General features: G+C 51.3%; 1 protein-coding gene across 1 annotated transcript; it reads right to left on the bottom strand.

Moving 5' to 3' along the window:
* Nucleotides 1-3,693: 3,693 nt before the first annotated feature.
* On the bottom strand, nt 3,694-9,004 carry LOC311602041 (polypyrimidine tract-binding protein 1-like). The gene is made up of 2 exons (XM_084789747.1): nt 6,118-9,004; nt 3,694-4,094 (listed from the first exon to the last, which is right to left on the bottom strand). The coding sequence occupies exon 1, from the start codon at nt 8,972-8,974 to the stop codon at nt 6,701-6,703; it is 2,274 nt and encodes a 757-aa protein (XP_084645873.1). The 5' UTR covers nt 8,975-9,004; the 3' UTR covers nt 3,694-4,094; nt 6,118-6,700.
* Nucleotides 9,005-12,574: the final 3,570 nt, after the last annotated feature.

Here is a 12,574-nt window from a genome sequence, read left to right as displayed (position 1 = left end):
ACTTCAGATTTCTTTTAAAGCTATGAAGGCTTAAACACTTCAGACCATTTACCCAGTCATGTGTGAAAAAATGAAATGTTTTTCTTCAGAATCTGAAACCCCAAATCTGCTTGTTACTGTGTCTGTATGCCTGTGTACATACACGTGTATGCGCCTGCAAGCATGCACACACCTTGCCATGAGCCTGTGTGTTGGTGTGCCCACATGTGAAGGTGTGCCTGTGGAAGTCAAAGGAAAATGTGTGGGAGTTAGTTCTCTCCTTTCTACATGTGGCTTCTGGGGGTGCAAGTAAGTCATCAGGCTTGGTGACAGGTGCTTTCAAACACTGAGAGATCTGCTTGGTCCCCACATTTGCTCAATTGTAAAGAATGTGTCAAAAACCTGATTCTGGGCAATTGAAGGCTGGTTCACCATTCTGGAAGACAGAGGGAAAGGCAGTGTCCATGGGGAAGAGGTTTCTGTGGAATCCTCTTCCACTTCACTATCCATTGAAGGAGGGTGCTTCTCATGGCACATTGCCTACCTATTTGAGGCAGAAGATTGATTTGATCTCAATGTACTTTGCACATATTACTTGAGGACCACTGCTTCCAGATAAGCCTTGTAAACCTGCTAACCAATGAAACAACAACAACAAAAGGCAAAGTATCCCTGGAGATGTTTTCTCTTCCCCAACCTGTGCACAAGTGCATTCTTCTCAATGGAATGGCAACAGAAGAAGAAGGCACCTCCCAAAAAGTAGACTGTCCCATTTATAAGGAGGTTTCCCTCTCAGTATGCTTTAGGCCTTGTTAAAATATGGGAGGCATTCATTGACAGCTAAAGCTCTCCCAGAATACTGGGAGATACCTGACATACTGAACATCCAGTGGGGACTCTTATCATATTTATATTTGTTGCCTTTCCATTTCAAATCTCCAAATTAAGTCCCATGGTTCCATGAGATGGCCAACATACTACATGCTATGGTTTACAGAGTTTCTAAAAGTGCCTTATCCCTTTATAATACAAGGGATTCCTCACCAACAAGCAGAAAAACTTAGATTTATTCCAAATCTCTATTGCAGAATTTGAGACTAAATTGCACCACCCTTTTTATAATCCTGTGCCTAATATACCAAAAATACAGATGTCCAGTGGGAAAACTATATATGTCAAAGTTGAACAAATCAGGTGTTAAGCATGTTGATGCAAAAGGGTATACTTAAGGAAATCATAAAACAAGAAAAATGAGTTTAATGGCACTTAAATTCTGTAAAACCGAGGTCTCAAACATTTATTTCATCACAATGAAATATTGGTGATTAAAAGTTTCCAAGTCAAAGCTTGCTGTAATACACAAGGTCAGAGAAGAGAAGACTAGAGAAGGCCTGTATCCCCTGAAATGAGCCACAGCCAGCGAGTGCACATGCTGGTAGGGAGACAAGCAGGGGAGGGTCACTCAGAGGTGACTTGGGGGGCAGGTGGGAAAAAGGAAGTCAAGTGCCAGGTGGTGTAGTCAGAGAGTCTAATAAGGCCTCTCGGGGACAGGACCTGAGGACCAGGCAGCTATGTGGCTGTCCATGGGCAGGATGGCTACCAGCAGAGGGCCTCAGTAGGGCCACAGGGCATGAGGACACAGACAAAGGAGCTCTCCCAGGTGTGATCTGAGTGGCTCTTGGGGTCAAAGGAGCCTGGGGATGAGGAAAGAGAAGGAGCCAGAATGGCAGAGGCCCAGGGACAAGGGACAGGCAGTGGGCTCAAATGGCTTTCCCTGTGTGTGTGTGTGGTGGGGGGGCAACCAATGGAGTCTACTAGAAAGGAGCTCTGAGGTAATGTTTTGTCAACTTGACCCAAGCTACAGTCGTTTGGGAAGAAGGGAGCTGAACTGAGAGAATGCCTCCATCAGAGTGGTCTGAGGGCAGGTGTGGGGGGCATTTTCTTGATTGATGATTGGTGTGGAGGGCCCCAGGCCACTGTGAGTGGTGCCATCCCCGGGCAGGTGGTCCTGGGGGGTGGTAGAACATAAACAAGCCAGGAGGAGCAAGCCAGCAAGCAGCGTTCCCCCATGGCTCGTGCTTCCCTTTCTACCCCTAGGGTCCTTCCTACCTTGAGTCCCTGCCTTGGCTTCCCTCAGTGATGGGCCGCCTAGGATGCACAAGCCAAACACACCCTTTCCTCCACAGGCTGCTCCTTCATCACAGCAACAGAAATCAAAGCACCACAAGAGCCTGGCTGACAGAAGGTGCCAGCAGAGGAGGCCTGGCCAGGGCATCAGGGGGCTGAGGAAGCAGGTGGAGACCCGGTGTAAGGGGAACGCCGGGAGACTGGGAAGGGAAAATTAAAACATTTAGATACTGGAAAGGCTCAAGCCATCATGGGAAGGGGAGAGAGGGGAGAAGAAGGGGAGAGGGGGAGAGGGTGAAAGAGAGAATGTCACAGAGTGGGCCAGGATAGCATACCCTGTGTGAGTGCATCATTGGTTATCTGAGCCCCAGTACCTAGATCTGCTTACAGGAGAATGGGGGAATCACACCTTGGTCACTGAGGAAAGCTGCCTAAGGTCAGCATGGCTTCCCTTTTCCCAAAGAATGAGGCAGAGTCCGTAGGAAAGGAAATGCAAGCTTAATAGAATAAAGTCCAACCATCAGGATGCACCCTGCATGGTCCAACGAAGATGCACAAGGAGAGAAGAAGGCACCAGGTACCTCCTTGAGTTTCTATCTGTTGGAGCATCTATTAGAGTGGGGCATGACATCTTCCTCCTGCTTAGGATGGCCTGAGCCTCCAGCATACACACACACACACACACACACACACACACACACACACACACACACACACACTGCTCTGCTTCCTTGGGCCAAGCAAAGAAGAAATAATTAACCTCACCCTGTTATTGTCAGGTCAACGATGTGGTCAGCTAAAGGCTGTCCCGTGCTGCGGAAAAGGCCAGAGTGCGTGTTGGAGACAGGAGATAGCGCAGCCCATTTATCTCCATGAACTTACCTTTTAGCTTTTGTTAACTTTGGGTCAGGGAGGCACAGCTGCTAGTATTTACTCTCATCTGTTTGGTCTTCATCATTGTGTCATCTGAGGCCCCTACCACTGGCTCACCTTTAACTCGACAGTGATAAGCCTGCTGCCAATCTTTGTGCTTTATTTTCGCCTAGGCAGTGACAAGCAGTGTGAGGAACATGCTGACATGATAGCATGTGAAAGATTAAGCTGTCTCCTGGAGACTCTGGTGCCTTTCTCCACTCCCGGAGGCAGGGCTTCTCAGCCTTCCTAATGCTGGCACCCCTCAGCACATACACAGCCTCGCGTTGTTGTGACCCCCAACCCCGCAACCGCAACATCATTCTCGATGCTGCTTAATAACTGTAATCCATCTTGCCACACTGATGAACCGTCATGCAAAGATCTGTGTTTCCCAATGGTCTTAGGTGACCCCCCCACCCCCACCCCCGTGAAGGGCCACCAGACTCCACCCCCATGGGCTCACCACCCACAGGTTGAGAACTGCGGCCCTAAGGCCTTGCCTACTGGAGCCATCATGGCAGGAGTGCAAGTTCACGTGGACGAGGGCCCAGCCTAGGTTCAGGTGCTTAAGCTAGGCCAGTGGCTGTGTCAGTTGTTTCTCTGGCCTCTGTGATCAAACATTACTCCAGAAGCAACTTAAAGCAGGACATGTTTATTGATCGGCAGCCAGAGGAGATACAGTCCATCGCAGCAGGGGAGGCATGGTGGCAGCGGTGTGATGAGGCTGCTCACTCTGCACCCCAGTCAGGAAGCAGCAGAAGTTGGCCTGGGCTATGGAGACACAAGGCCCCGCCCCCACTGACTCACTTTTTCCAGTAACCTTCCACCCCTGAAAGGTTCTACCACCTGTCAAAAGAGCGCCCGGAGCTGGGGAAGGAGCATGCAAACACACACGAAGCCTATAAGCACTAACCACAGCGCTGTGCTCCTGGCACCCGTGGTCTCATGGCCACTTCATCGTGCAAGCACCACCATTCCAAGCTCAAAGGCAGCCATGGCCTTCAGCAGTTGCAACAGTGTTCATGAGTTCCAGTCTCTTCTGAGATTCAAGGCTGTCTCTCAACTGTGGGGCCCTGCAGTATGAAACACAGGTTATAGGCTTCCAACACAAGGGGGCACAGAGCAAACATGGGGCCTCAGCAACAAAGGAAGATGGGGACTGGAGCAAGACTGTAGCCCAGCAGGAGAACCTGCAAGTGCTGCCCTTTCAGGCCCTTCATTTATCTGGGGCTCCAGAGGTTGGCAACCACCTTGGTTCCAGAGGACTTGTGTAGCCCAGCCCTTCCAGCTCTGCTGTCTGGGCCACATGTAGCCCCTCCCTTGGGCTGGCTTTGCTCTACACCCACAGTTCCTATCAGGGGATGGCCCATGTTCTTAGCATCTCCCACATCCTGGGGCTCTAATGCAAACCAGGCTTGGTCACCACAGCTTTGCCACAGCAACCAGGGCCCTACCTGCAGGGAATGTCACCCTGCTGCCTGCCACCTTTTGCCTAGTCCCGGTGGCTTCATGGGCCCTTACCGGAAGCTCTATTATCCACCAACCTTGCCTTTTGGGTGCTTGCCAAGCCGGCAGCAGGTGGAGGATGTTGCCCCATCAGCTCGAGATGTCCTATGGTCCCCTGAGACCAAAGCGATGTCTGTCCAACCTCGGTGCTCCAATCAGAACAAATGGGTTTCTGGGGAGGTCTCTTTCAGCAGGAGACACCTTCAGTGGCGTTCTTATTCTGGCCTCTTTTACACCAAACATTTGCACTTTTACAAGTTTTAGTCTTCAGTGGGTAGGGACTTGCCCTGCAGACCCCTGTCCTGCTGTGCCAGTCTACACCACAAGGCTTGTCCCTGTTGGGGCTAACTCCCATACCAAGGACAGCCAGCTGTATTTGGTCTGTCCCTTTGAACTCTTTTCTTTCCTTGACAGTCGGCACATTGCCCACACCTTTTTGCTTGACCCGTTGCTCGTTGCTCTCTGCCTCTGCAGACCCCTGTGAGAGCACTGAGCAGCAACCATGGCACAGCCTGAATGCCATCCTGCGTCTAAGCTCCTACCTTCCAAAGTAAGCAACCTATTACTCTTGGATTTTGCTGCACTCTGGTTCTCAGGACAGAAGCACAGTGCAGCCAGGGTCTTTGCCAGAACTTCCCACAAATGGCACCCAGCCGGGTTCCCCAAGGGGATTCTCCTCTGAATTCTCCTCTGATTCTACTGTGAACCCTACCAGGCAGGGCCTACAGTGTCTGGATTTCTCTGGGCACCCTGGCCTACCAAACTCCCACCAGAGTGGCTTGTGGGGCTCCTGAGCTTTCCAGGCCCTCTCCAGTCCAAAGTTCCAAACCCCACCATATCACTCCCTGAGACCACTGCTGAAGCCATGAGCAGTGCCCAGGGTCAGGTGTGTGATAGCAGTGCCCACCCTACCCCACCTTGGTCTCCTTCTGCCTTGGTTATTTCTCTCACTGCTTTAGAACAAATACCCAGGCCTGAAGGAGGAAGGGGAAGGAGGAAGGGGGAAGGGAGAAGGGGGAAGGGGAAGGGAGAAAGGGGAAGAGGGGAGGGGGAGGGAGAAGGGGGAAGGGGAAATGGGAAGGGAGAAGGGAGAAGGGGGAAGGGGGAAGGAGAAGCAGGAAGGGGAAGGACAAGGGAGAAGGGGGAAGGGAGAAGGGAGAAGGAGGAAGGGGGAAGGGGAAGGGAGAAGGGGAAGGGAGAAGGGAGAATGGAGAAGGAAGAACCTGGAAGGGGGAAGGGGAAGTGAGAAGGGGGATGGGGAAGGGAGAAGGAGGAAAGGAGAAGGGGGAAGGGAGAAGGGGGAAGGGGAAATGGGAAGGGAGAAGGGAGAAGGGAGAAGGGGGAAGGGAGAAGGAGGAAGGGGGAAGGGGAAGGGAGAAGGGAGAATGGGGAAGGAAGAACCTGGAAGGGGGAAGGGGAAGTGAGAAGGGGAATGGGGGAAGGGGGAAGAAGGAGGGGAAGTGAGAAGGGGGAAGGGGAAAGGGAGAAGCTGTAAGGGGGAATGGAGAAGGTGGAAGGGGGAAGGGGAAGGGAGAAGGGGGAAAGGGGAAGGGGAAGGGAGAAGGGGGAAGGGGGAAGGGTACTCCTCACCTTGGTGGAGAAGGAATGGTGGTGGTACCAGGAGCAGGAACAAGAGCAGGAGGCTGGCTGTTGGCATTGCTGCGTAGTCAAGGAGAAGAAGAGCAAGAGCAGGAAGTGGAGCTGTGCTGCAGAGTCTCAAGGCCCTTCCCAGGACTCACCTCTTCCAGGAAGCTCTACCTCCAACAGGTGCCAGAGCCTTCCACACCAGTGCCACCAGCTGGCGACCACCAGTTCAAACCCATGAGTCTCCACAGGCCTTTCTGCCTCCAAGCTAGGACAGCAGCCGGGGGTGGGCAGGTCTCCAGGACAGGAAAGTGCCAGGTCTGTAGTCTAAAGCACCTACCGGGTCCAAAGTTCTGGGGCTCCACAGGGCAGTGCCTGGCCTTCCCTGGGGACACGTGGGGCCTCAGCTGGACAGCCAGGTGGCCACAGTGAGTCTTCTTGAAATCAAGTAAGCTGCTGATCTGTCTCTAAAACAATAGCAAGTCTAAGTTCACTCCAGGGGCTTTTAAAGCGGCAATTATATCGTATTTTATTTTATGTTTTGTCCATTGGTGGAAGCTGTGTGCAGGAGACCCGGCCGGGTCCTCCTCTAGATAATGATCCTGGAGAAGGAGACTCTCAGGTGGTGGTTCTGGTCTAGGGCATGACCATGCAGGTCGACCAGAGCCTGGATGGCCTCCTCTACTGAGCCCATCCTGATCAGCGCCATCTTGCGGTCCTTTGGGAAGAACTTGAAGGCCTTGACCTCACCAGCGCTTCTGGAGAAGAGGGTCTTGAGGTCTTCCTCAGCCACCGAGGTGGGTAGGTTGGAGAGGTGCAGGGTGGCTGAGGGCGGAAAGATGTTCTGGAAGTTCTTGGAGCCGGGCTTCTTAAAGCGGTGCAGTGGGGAGTTGACATAGTTCTTGGTGAGGTTCTGGTCCTCCTTGCCCTCCCGGGGCAGCTTCACGCTCTGGTACTTCGACACCATGATGCAGAGAGCCTTCCCGTACAGCTTTTGCCCATTCAGGTGCCTCATGGCCAGCTCAGCCTGGCTCCCATCTGCCATCTGCACCAGCGCGTTCTCCTTCTTATTGTACAAGATCTTCACCCTCTGCACATTGCCGTAGGTACCAAAGAGAATAAAGAGGCTGTAGGGTGTGACTTTCTCGGGGTTGAGGTTGGCAACCAGGAGAACAGAGTTCCACAACCCCGAGGAGCCTGAGGGGACCACTGGGCTCTCTGCCCCAGATGCTGCTGCTGCTGCTGCTGCTGCTGCTGCTGCTGCTGCTGCTGCTGCTCCAGCCTCTGCTGCTGCTTCTGCCGTGGCCACAGGCACCTCTGGTATGACCTGGGGGACCAGGGTGCTGCACACTTCTGGCATGGCAAAGCCTGTAGCTTGAGGGATTACGAAGCTGTGAGGTAATCCCGCGCTTGCAAGGGGAGTAGCTGAGATCACGACAGGTGCACCGAAGGCTGTGGCCCTGCTGTCACCCGGGGGCAGGTCTGGGCGTGTGTAGTCATAGCTCTTGTTGTTGTTGTACTTGACTGTGAGGTGGGTGAGCTGGGAGAAGGCGATGCGCAGTGTGCAGCAGCCATCGAAGATGTTCTGCCCATCCAAGAACATCTTGGCGTGCTGGGCGCTCACCGGGTGAGCGTACTGTAACAGCACCTGGAACCGGTCCTTCTTGGTGTATGTGATGATTTTCAGAACTGTGCCGAACCTGGAGAAGAGCTCGTGCAGCACGTCCAAGGTCACGTAGTGGAAGTGGTTCTCCACAATGATCCTGAGCACACAGCCCCGTCTGGCCACGGCTGTCCCCATGTCCACCGCAGCGGCGGGGGTGGCCAAGGCCATGTATTCTGCCTGGCCTGAGTTCTCAGCTGGCAGGCCTGGCTGGGCAGCCACCTGGCTCAAGGCAGCCCCCTGGCTTAGGGTAGCTGCCTGGCTGAGGGCAGCCACCTGGCTGGTGGCTCCCAGTGGGATAGGGGCAGCCACCTGGCTGAGGGCAGCCACCTGGCTGGTGGCTCCCAGTGGGATAGGGGCAGCCACCTGGCTGAGGGCAGCCACCTGGCTGGTGGCTCCCAGTGGGATAGGGGCAGCCACCTGGCTGAGGGCAGCCGCCTGGCTGGTGGCTCCCACTGGGATAGGGGCAGCCACCTGGCTGAGGGCAGCAGCCTGGCTGGTGGCTCCCACTGGGATAGGGGCAGCCACCTGGCTGAGGGCAGCAGCCTGGCTGGTGGCTCCCACTGGGATAGGGGCAGCCACCTGGCTGAGGGCAGCTGCCTGGCTGGTGGCACGCACGGGGATAGGCTCGACCACCTTGGTATGGGCTGCCGCCTGGCTGAACGCAGCTGCCTGGCTGGGAGCACCCACTGGAATAGGTTCAGCCAGCTGGATAGGGGCCCAGGTCTGACTGGGGCCAGCAAAGTGGCTGGGGCCAGCAAAGTGGCTGGGGCCAGCAAAGTAGCTGGGGCCAGCAAAGTAGCTGGGGCCAGCAAAGTGGCTGGGGTCAGCCATCTGGCTCAGGGCAAACACCTGGCTTGGGGAGCTGCTCACCTGGAGCTGTCTGTAGTCGGTGAGCTGGAGTTCAAGGGACTGCCCATGCAGCACAGGAGTCTCCCAGTTGTAGTAGTTGACCATGGTCTTGGCGGCCTCCTGTGTGTTCATCTCCATTAAGGCCTGGTTCTTCTCCTTGAGAAACAGGAGGTTGGAGACCTCCCCGAAAGGCTGAGCGAGGGACAGAACCTCCGTTTCGGTGACACTGCTTGGCAGCCCATGGATATGGATCACTCTGGAGGACCTCTCTGTGCCTGCGTCCCCGCTGTCCACTTTGAACCTCTTGCTTTTATTTCCTTGGGGTTCTGGAGGCGAGTTGCTGCTCATGGCTGCGGGTTGATTCCGGACACAGGCAGAGAGAAGAGTTGCTCTGACCGCAGCCCTCTACCAAGTGCTGTGTCTGAGGCACACAGAACACAATGGCAGGAGATGGAGTGGAGGGGAGTGAATAGACCGGCCCTCCTCCTTTGATACACTGTTGGCTTGATTAGAACCGCTTGTCCTCTGTGTGAACACAGAGACACCCCTCTCACTCTTCTGGCACCACCCTCTGGCTCTCTGTGTGTCTCTATCTGCCTTGGTCTCTGTCTGTCTGTCTGTCTTTCTGCCTGTCTCTCCCCCTGCCCTCCCGTGTGTGTTCCCCTCGCTCCCTGGACCGATGGATTAAACACGTGTATTTTCTTTAGTCTTTTGCATGTTAGCTTATCCTGTGTAGACACGGGGCTATACAGCTTTCTCCTCTTGGAAATCTCCTTGCCCCCAGGAAAAGATTCACAAGGCAGTAGCATCCTGAGGTTCAGGAACAGAGCACTGTCGAAGGTACCTGGAAACAACCTCGTGTTGTTCCTTAAATGTACACATACGCCTAAGCACTGGCTGTTAGTCCCTTTTTTCCATTGGGGTAGTGGATGCTGTGGTCAGAAAACAGCGTGCTCTAGCTCCGGTTTGCAGTGTTTCAGCGAAAGAGATAACGGTGCTAAATTACAATGTATTGCAAAGTAGTGGCCATGGGCATTCTTCTCAAAGGGCCTGTTGTGCAGAGTGCAGGGTGGAGGAGGAGATGCCAGTGTGCTCAGGGTGGACTTAACGTTTTAGCTCAAGGACCTGGGCGGTAGGGAGGGAGAGAGACCAGGATCCGGGAAAGGAGTCACAGAAATCGAATGGACCCCTCTGCTATGGAGATTTTATGTAACTGGATCCCTCATAAACTAAGTGCTAAGTTCCAGAGGGTATCCTAGGCATTATTGAGCATCTGGAAATGGGGAAATACTGTCATTCTGTTGCTGAGCACAACTTTTTGTCCTTCAGTAACTTGGGCATGGTGGGCTGTTTCTGTCTCCCAGCATGGGATCTAGGCCTCAGTTCTGCGTGGTCACTGGGGTTGCATCGTGTCACAGTTGCTGAGATGTGCAGGAGTTGAGTCACTGCTGATACGCTCTGGCTCAAAACATGCACTGCTCACAGGACTCATGCAAGGCACTAACCTCAAAGCTAGGAAGATCTTCTTTTAAAAAGAACAAGATGTTCTTATTATTATTCTGAATATCCTGTGACGCAGGTGTTGTCTTCTACTCAATGAAGAAAAGTAAACAGACTACAAGGGAATATAGGTTTGCCTTTCTTCAGTCGTCTCTTTAAGGGGATGTCAGTCTTTTTTGCTGCTCCCTATTCCTTATATTTTCCTCTTAGAGACTGAGAAATCCAATTTTCCAGAAATAGTTGTTACCTGGGGAAAGGGTAAGTGAAGCCTTCTGGGAAAGCCCTGTGCCACTCCCACCCATGGCCTTGCAGTGTCTTTGCATGAGTGATTTAATGCACAAGAGAAGCCTGGCCCTTCTAGGCTGGAGAATGGTAAGTGGGCTTCTGTAATCCAGAGGAAGGGAAGAGAAAGAAGTTTGGAGTGGAATGAGTTTAACAACGAAAACTTCGGGTATTCTCCATGAATCTGCATGCTTTTCCAGCTTAATGTTAAGTTGCACGTGGCCAGGATTGGCCCAAAGCAGCATTGAAGAGAAGATTGTGAACATGGCTATGACACTAACCGCCAGCTAAGCTTCAGACTACAGCTGGACAGCAGTGTGTGTGTGTGTGTGTGTGTGTGTGTGTGTGTGTGTGTGTGTGTGTGTGTGATACTCAATACTCAAGGTCATATAATTAACCTTGCAGGAGAGATGATGATCTGAAAAGAGACATTTTGTTTCTCCCTTGTGGCTATCAGCTCCTTGAAACCATGGATGAGGAAGTAATATTTCAGCAAGAATCTGTTCTTAGCATCAGGAGAGATTGTAGCCCTGATGCCAGCCAGAGTGGGCATTTGTCTCACAGAAACCAAACTCATAAACCTAGTAGAATGTATTGGACCACCTTGTATTTTGACCAAGAATGGTTAATTAGGCATTACCCTTGCCTGTATCTATACCCCAACCTGATGGTACTGGCCTGAGGATGGGCTTGGGAGTTAACAGACACTTTGTTACTTTTTGTCCTTTTCAGTGTGGTCACATTAAGTAAATCTTCATTCTCTTCTTTCCACTGTAACTTTCCTCTTTTATTGTCAGCTTGGTCAAAGGATTGCAGCACCTACAATATTGTGGTTGGCAGGAGCCCTAGCTTGACCCTAAATGGCTTACAACAGTGATACAGCAGCCTTTTGTGTTTCCGTTTGGTTCAACTAAACTGAAAGTGCAGATCAAGATCCAGGAAAGTCTGGAGAAATGATACATAGTCAAAGGCAATGTGTGCCAACGAGAGGTGATGCAGATATTGGAATTGTGTAAGATTCTAAGTAGTAGCTGTAGTCCTATGTTGAGTCTCTGGCTGCACAGGAGATTTTCTGATGGGGGACAATCACTCATGGCACTCTCTTTGACAATGCCCTTAAGCATTAAGATTTCCCCAGGAATCTTGTACTGGGCCAAATCAAAAGGATCAAGCCTGGTGGCAGCCAGTGGAGGATCTTGTATTGCAGGAGACCTCACAGAGTTCTGATGGCTCACTTCCCAGTTCAGTGTGTGTGTGTATGTGTGTGTGTGTGTGTGTGTGTGTGTGTGTGTACATGCATGTGTTTCTTGACTTTTGTTTCATCTCTTCTATGAAATGGTAACCCTGCCACAGGAATGACAGAAATTAGAACTCTGTCTCTCCCTCCTGTCTGGCCAAACTCTTAAATGAATCTATTGTTCTTTATCTATTTATAATGCTCAGTTTCTTTTATAACCTAGGGAGACAATGTAGTGTAACTGTGACTCAAATTACCCTGCATCAGTTGAGTTCTGTCTTATTCCTCACCTCCCCTACTCCAGAAATTCACACAAAAACCATGTAAATAAAAACTACATGCTTTCAAATTAACATTAAAAAATATTGATGTAGAGATATGGAAAAAAGAGTGAAAAAGGTGTTTCATGGACAGTCTGATATAAAGAAGTATAGAAGCCATGAGTATTGACTCATGACAGTAAATACTGTTCTCTGGGCAATCAGAAAGGAAAACAACAAGGTAACAGTAGCATGGCCTATAAAGGATTCAATGCCATACTACATGGGGGTGATTTTTTAAATTACCATTAATATATTGAAGTTGTGTGTGTTTTGTTTTCCTCTCTCCTTTGCAACAGCAGTTAGATTGGAGCAACTTGACAATCAATATTTAATCTTTGTAGTAAAAAGAGCTGTTGTACATGGTGTTTTCTGGGGCCCAACTAAAATATGATATACCTAACACATTTATTTATTTATTTGTTTGTTTGTTTGTTTGCTTGCTTGCTTTTCAGCCCCGTAATAAACTGGTTTGCATCTAGGACTTGTAAATGGTACAAAGATTTTGTGTGTTGTGCTTTCTAGTATTGATTTGGTGCTGGAGTACTTGCAATCTTGACATTGTGAAAACTTGCTGTTATATTGGAATATGTTCTTAACAAGTATGTT

Source organism: Acomys minous, assembly GCF_964271855.1.
Source record: "Acomys minous genome assembly, chromosome: 7".
In the NCBI taxonomy this organism is placed as follows: domain Eukaryota; kingdom Metazoa; phylum Chordata; class Mammalia; order Rodentia; family Muridae; genus Acomys; species Acomys minous.
Note: the sequence above shows the minus strand (reverse complement) of the source record. Positions and strands in the feature narration are given on the sequence as shown.

Excerpts from the sequence above, each read along its gene's own strand:
- LOC311602041 (XM_084789747.1), bottom strand. The coding sequence starts at position 8,974 with ATGAGCAGCAACTCGCCTCCAGAACCCCAAGGAAATAAAAGCAAGAGG.